Consider the following 6,000-nt stretch of genomic DNA (forward strand, 5'->3'; position numbering starts at 1 on the left):
AGATATGTAGGAACATGCTTGAGGTAGACAATTTTACTCCTGTCTTCTTCAAGCAGGTCCCAACTAAGTTAGAAGAGCATGTTTAGAAGAAGAGTCTTGTGAAGGTTTAAAGAGCCCATACAGAAGAGAGAAGCCAACTTTCAGTGGAGCCTTCTTGTTCACGGGCCCTCTATGATTTGCTCCCAGTAGACTATAGAGATGAAAATCCTTTGCACATTTGTCTAATAATCCATGCACCAATACCTGATTTCAAGTTCATTAAGTTCATTAATGATTGCTCTGCAAACTGGGCATATTTTTCCCAAACCTGAATGTCTAGGTACAAAGAAACAGATGTCAACGTCTGAAGGTCATAAACACATAACACAGACAATAATTTTAATTGACATGTCTTAGCTTTTGAAATTAGTCCACCAGCATTCCTTACACCAAAAAAACACATTACAGACGTATAGCTTGAAGCTTCTATTACGCAATTTGTTTGTACCAGCTTCCGCCACCACTGCATGTTATGTCTACAGGGGTACACACACTCTGAGTATGCTATGATTTTAATATTCAGAACCGTGTGTGATCCTAGCCTTGGGAGTAGTTTTAGTATCCTTTATTAATTTTGGGGGTTCCTGGCTTAGAAACATTGAGGAACACTTCATTAGAGGATGCGACATATCTTCATCGCAACAGAGAGACTTAATACTCACTCAAACGGTGAAACGGCCATGTCCATACCTTACGATCTAATAAAATGAAAATCACAATAATACTTTGAAGGTCAGTTATGCAAATTGTAGTGTGATTTCCTGCCTGTTGTGATCTATTCCTGCAATGGGAATGATTACAACTGCTGATGGATGTAGAGAGAATGGAAGATGACTTTCCTGATCAACCCCTAGCCAGGCACCTTCCAGCAACTCAATATCGGTCAAGTTTTCTACATGGGTTGAGAATACCACACCACCATCCAACAAAGAAGACTAGAGCATAAAAGAACAAAAAATCTTCAGGAAAAGCCAAAATAAAATATTGAAGGGGCTACTTCAACAAGACATCCCTTTTGCCATATGACCTATTGCTTCACTGCGAAGAATTCTGAGGTCGCTATTCCAGGAGTAGTTGCAATTAGCAACAGTGACAAGCCAGGACAGGATATGCTGGAACTCGGGACCAAGACAGCGGGCAAAGTACATTGTCAGGCAAGCAAGTGGTCAAGGCAGGCAGAGAACAGTCGTAAACTGTCAAGGCGAAGGCAGGCAAGGCTTCCCCCAGCAAAATCAGCTATTTGCAAAGAGTGCTGGAAGACAGATCCACGGTGATCAACTGATCCCAGTAATGGCTGCATTCTGCAAGGTTTTTCTCTGCTGAGACAACCTTTAAAGAGCACTGTAACTGACTGATGGGCTCTGGGTCCCCTCTGATCATGGGCCCTTGACTACTGCCGTAGTGCCCAAATGGTAAGTTGGATTAATGCAATCCAGTAATCAATCGTAGTCCCAGGCCACCAATGAATTTTTTTTATATATGTCTCCGAAAATTGTTTATAGACAGGGGAAAAAAATAGTGTTCACAGTTTATAGGGTCAGATTATAATAATGAGATAATAGTGTAAAGGTGTTATGTGAAAATGTAATTATTTTCTATAACTGCTTTCTTACAAATTCTTTGTTCGAAGTAAAGAATTAAAAAATGAAAATAACAGGCTTTAAAAAGAAAATGTGAACTGTCTGAAAGACGGCATTGTAAAGAAACCATTACTGAGTGTCATCAATGTTGCCTCAAGAAAACACATAAATAGAAGCCAAGGGCATGGAGATGGGGGAAATATTTTCAAAGAAAAAAAAAGAATTTCCCCCACCCAGTTTTACAGACACATAGCATTGAACAATTTCCTCGAGGGATTACAACTGTTATGAGGAAGGATATTTTGGGTAGGCTTAGAAGCAGGTGTTCACTGTAGATGTTGTTTTTTTCTCTTCTATGTGGAACGCCCATTAAAGGCTATATATATATATATATATATATATATATATATATATATATATAGAAGTGGAAACCCTTATCAGCATCCACATTGTCTCTTCATCTGTGTATAGATCAGAGAAACAACACCAGTGTATCCACCATGACCTCCTATCGCTCAAGCTCTGCATCATCCTATCAAGTTTCAGGCTCATCTGGAGGTTTTGGAAGTGGCATCGGTGGGGGAAATTATGGAGGAAGCTTTGGTGGAGGCTACGGTGGTGGCTATGGTGGTGGATCCAGTGCAGGGTTTTCTCTAAGCTCTGCTGTTGGATCTGGTGGAGGGTTTTCTTCTGGTGGCTTTGGTGGAGGATCATCTAGCAACTTTGGTTCCTTTGGCGGAAGTGAGAAGCAGACCATGCAAAACCTCAATGACCGTCTGGCTTCCTACTTGGAAAAAGTGAGAGCACTAGAGACCGCCAATGCTGAGCTGGAACTGAAGATCCGAGAATAGTACGAGTAACAAATTAGTGCTGGAGCAGGTGCAGCTTCTAAAGACTACAGCAAGTACTATGACATCATCAACGACTTAAAAAACAAGGTACAGTCCCATTGCTTTTAGTAAAACATAAACGTTATAAACTGTATTTTAATTGATTTACTAATCGACTGACCTGGATATTTATGTTTTTCTATTTTTGACCTTCTTTAAAGTCCCATTTTGCTAATTGTTTTTGTTATAGTTGTCTCTGTTGGTGGTGTATTACTATCCAAGGCAGTGGCGTAACTACCGCTGTAGCAGCCGTAGCGGCTGCTATGGGGCCCGCGGCATGAGGGGGCCCGTGTCGCCCGCCGGCACGGGCCCCCACCATGGCCGGAGACTCCGCTAGCTGTCGCTATGGCTGCTACAGCGCGACGCCACTTAACACTACGGCAGTGCAGGGAGGTATCTCCCCACTCTGCCATTAAACAAAAGACATGTATCCCCTATCCACAGGATAGGGGATACATGTGTGATCGCTGGCATTGATAGGGAGAACTGGGGACCGAAAGTCCCCTGAAGTTCTCCATCACAAACCTCGGACTTCCGGGGTCTGTGTCGGCAGCTCCGTAGAAATGAATGGAGCGCAGGTCACGCTTGTGCGCATGCGTGACCAGCGCTCCTTTCATTTTTATTCAGCTGCGCAGACTTCGTAAGTCAGAGGTTAGTCATGGAGAACATTGGGGGAATTTCGGTCCCCCGTTCTCCCTATCACTGCCAGCGATCACACATGTATCCCCTATGCTGTGGATAGGGGATACATGTCTTTTGTAGGACACACTTATAGGTCGGATTTTTTTGGGGGGTTGGGGCTGCATGGCGTTACCTACAGGGGGGGCTGTATGGCGTTACCTACAGGGGGGCTGTATGGCGTTACCTACAGGGGGGGCTTTATGGCGTTACCTACAGGGGGGCTGTATAGCGTTACCTACAGGCGGGGCTGTATAGCGTTACCTACCGGGGGGCTCTATGGCGTTCTCTACAGGGGGGCTATATGGCGTTCTCTACAGTGGGGGCTGTATGGCGTTAGCTACAGGGGGCTGTATGGCGCTATCTACAGGGGGATGTATGGTGCTATCTACAAAGGGGGCTGTATGGCGTTATCTACAAAGGGGGCTGTATGGCGTTATCTACAGGGGGGCTGTATGGTGTTATCTCCAGGGGGCTGTGTGTCGTTATCTACAGAGGGGGATGTATGGCGTTATCTACAGGGGGATGAATGGCGTTATCTACAGGGGGATGTATGGCGCTATCTACAGAGGGGGCTGTATGGCGTGATGTACAGGGGGGCTGTAAGGCGTGATCTACAGGTGGGGCTGTATTGCGTTATCTACAGGGGGGCTGTAAAAAAGGCACAATCTACAAGGGGGGGTTGTGTGACACCCAGGGGAGGGGGCCCCAGTCAAAAGTTTGCTATGGGGCCCAGTCTTTCCTAGTTACGCCCCTGATCCAAGGCATAAATTGAAGCTCCAGAGCGCCAATACAAAATATGAAAAATACCCCGTCAATATCACACTATTTAAAAGTACTTGTCTCCTTATGGGGCAGTGGGGACTTTTGGGCCCATTGAGGTTTTAGGTCCTGGGTGCAACCTCAGCTTCTTCAACCCCTAGAGTTACACCTCAGGTTATTATTAACGAAGTATAAAAACATGCTACCGGTTTATTATTTTTTGTCTTCTATTTCTGTTTTTTTTTTAAATATATTTCTTTAAAAAAATGTCTGAGCATTGTTTGTTTCTTTTATAGATCTTGATGGCCACGATTGAAAATTCCCGTGTTATTCTGCAAATTGACAATGCCAAACTGGCTGCTGATGACTTCAGAATGAAGTAGATCCAATTGACTTTACAATACAGTAACATTTGGGATATATTATTTAATTAAACTTTAAAAGGAAAAGTTGGGATTATGGGTCAGTTGTAGAGAATCTACTTCTACATCTAAAAAAAAAACAACAATGGAACCTGAGTTATTAAACATGAATTGAAAATGGAGGAAAGGCCAGAGCTGGAATAGTATTTGAGAAAATGATAGTAAGCATGGAGCAGAATAAAGAAGGCAGAGGCGCTCCTGAGCCTCAATGCAAAATCCAGATTACACCCACCATGTGCCATTTGTAATACTGGTGTCTTCTTTCATGGCGGAGGGGCATTTGGGCCCTCTCAGACACCAGGGTCAGGGTGTGACTACTACCTTTGCAACCGCTATAGCTACGTCTCGGAGACAAGGAAATTGTTTCTTGAAGTTTACTTGCTACATACACAAAGATTAATATTTAATTAACTAGTTTAAAGGTATTGTCCCACGATGGACACAGGAAAGGTGTTATCATCAGGAGACTTGGATGATAAATATCTGATTGATGGGGACCCCCACTAATCATTAGAATGGGGGGGCTCAGACCACCCTTTCTCCTCACTGCACAACCACAGACAGTGATGAGGAGTTGAATGGAGCAGTGGTCATGCATGCGGCCTGACGCTCTATTCAAAGTTTATGTAGCATACAGAAATAGCCGAGCACTGGTGGGACTACCTCTTTAAACATCTTTACATCATTTGATATCGGAGAGGAACATTCGTTTTTCTAAAGAAGATTATAGAACATTCACAATAATATGAAATTACATTTCTTTGCTCATAAGGTTTGAAAATGAGTTGGGTTTTCGCCAGAGTGTGGAGGGTGACATCAATGGTCTCCGTAGAGTCTTGGATGAGTTGAGCATGTCCAGAGGAGACATGGAGATCCAGTATGAGAGCCTGTCTGAAGAACTTGCCTACCTAAAGAAGAACCATCAGGAGGTGAGATGGTGGGAGCTGTTGTCTTTAACAGAATATTTATATAAATGTACAAACACTAATATCTGCATCATATTTTATGAGCTAAAGCCCATCAAATTCCCAAAAATTTAACATATTATAGAAATCAATAGCATACATCAAACTGTGCCACAGTATAAAATGGAAATAATAAAGAAGCAATATCAAGTAGCAATTGAAATTTCCAAAAAATTATCACAAAAGTAGTATTTCCTTGGTATAACATCCCAAAAAGTTTTGCATAAATAATTTTAATACCTTTAAAGGGGTGTTCCACTTTAGGCAATCCCTTTTTTTTTAAGGCTCCCACACTGCTGAGACCTCTAACGGTCCTCTAACGGTTAGCTATAATCTGTGGAGGAGCCAAGAAGCAAGTGTTCAATATCCCTGCAGCGCCACCAGAGGGGAAATTAAGCATTACATCCTTTTCATTTAAATTAATGACTGTCCGTACAATGTATGGTCGTGTCGGGTCCTCCAGATCAAAATACAGACTTTTGTGTGCCTCATTTATGTATTATGTTACCTTGCCATTTAACATAACTTTGTATCTGGCTATTTGTGGTCCATGAGAAACTTTTGCCAGTGAGTTGGTCTGAGATAAATGCACAAGGGAAATATTGGGGATGGCTTAATGCTAAAAAAATTGGATGTGTATGTTTTCTAGGATTTGAGCATTGCA

At 42.7% G+C, this 6,000-nt stretch overlaps 1 protein-coding gene and 1 long non-coding RNA gene across 4 annotated transcripts in view; one reads left to right on the forward strand and one right to left on the reverse strand.

Annotated features, from left to right (window-relative positions):
* LOC142665431 (uncharacterized) overlaps nucleotides 1–6,000 on the reverse strand; it is a 252,998-nt gene that overhangs the window by 20,138 nt on the left and 226,860 nt on the right. The gene's annotated exons all lie outside the window — the stretch shown is intronic.
* LOC142665906 (keratin, type I cytoskeletal 47 kDa-like) overlaps nucleotides 2,120–6,000 on the forward strand; it is an 11,177-nt gene continuing 7,296 nt past the window's right edge. Inside the window, 4 exon segments of the mRNA XM_075845715.1 lie at nucleotides 2,120–2,557; nucleotides 4,246–4,328; nucleotides 5,144–5,300; nucleotides 5,986–6,000. The exon segment at nucleotides 5,986–6,000 is cut by the window's right edge and continues 147 nt beyond it. Of these exon segments, the coding sequence (XP_075701830.1) occupies nucleotides 2,120–2,557; nucleotides 4,246–4,328; nucleotides 5,144–5,300; nucleotides 5,986–6,000 (693 nt within the window).

This window comes from Rhinoderma darwinii, chromosome 13 (assembly GCF_050947455.1).
Source record: "Rhinoderma darwinii isolate aRhiDar2 chromosome 13, aRhiDar2.hap1, whole genome shotgun sequence".
NCBI lineage: Eukaryota > Metazoa > Chordata > Amphibia > Anura > Rhinodermatidae > Rhinoderma > Rhinoderma darwinii.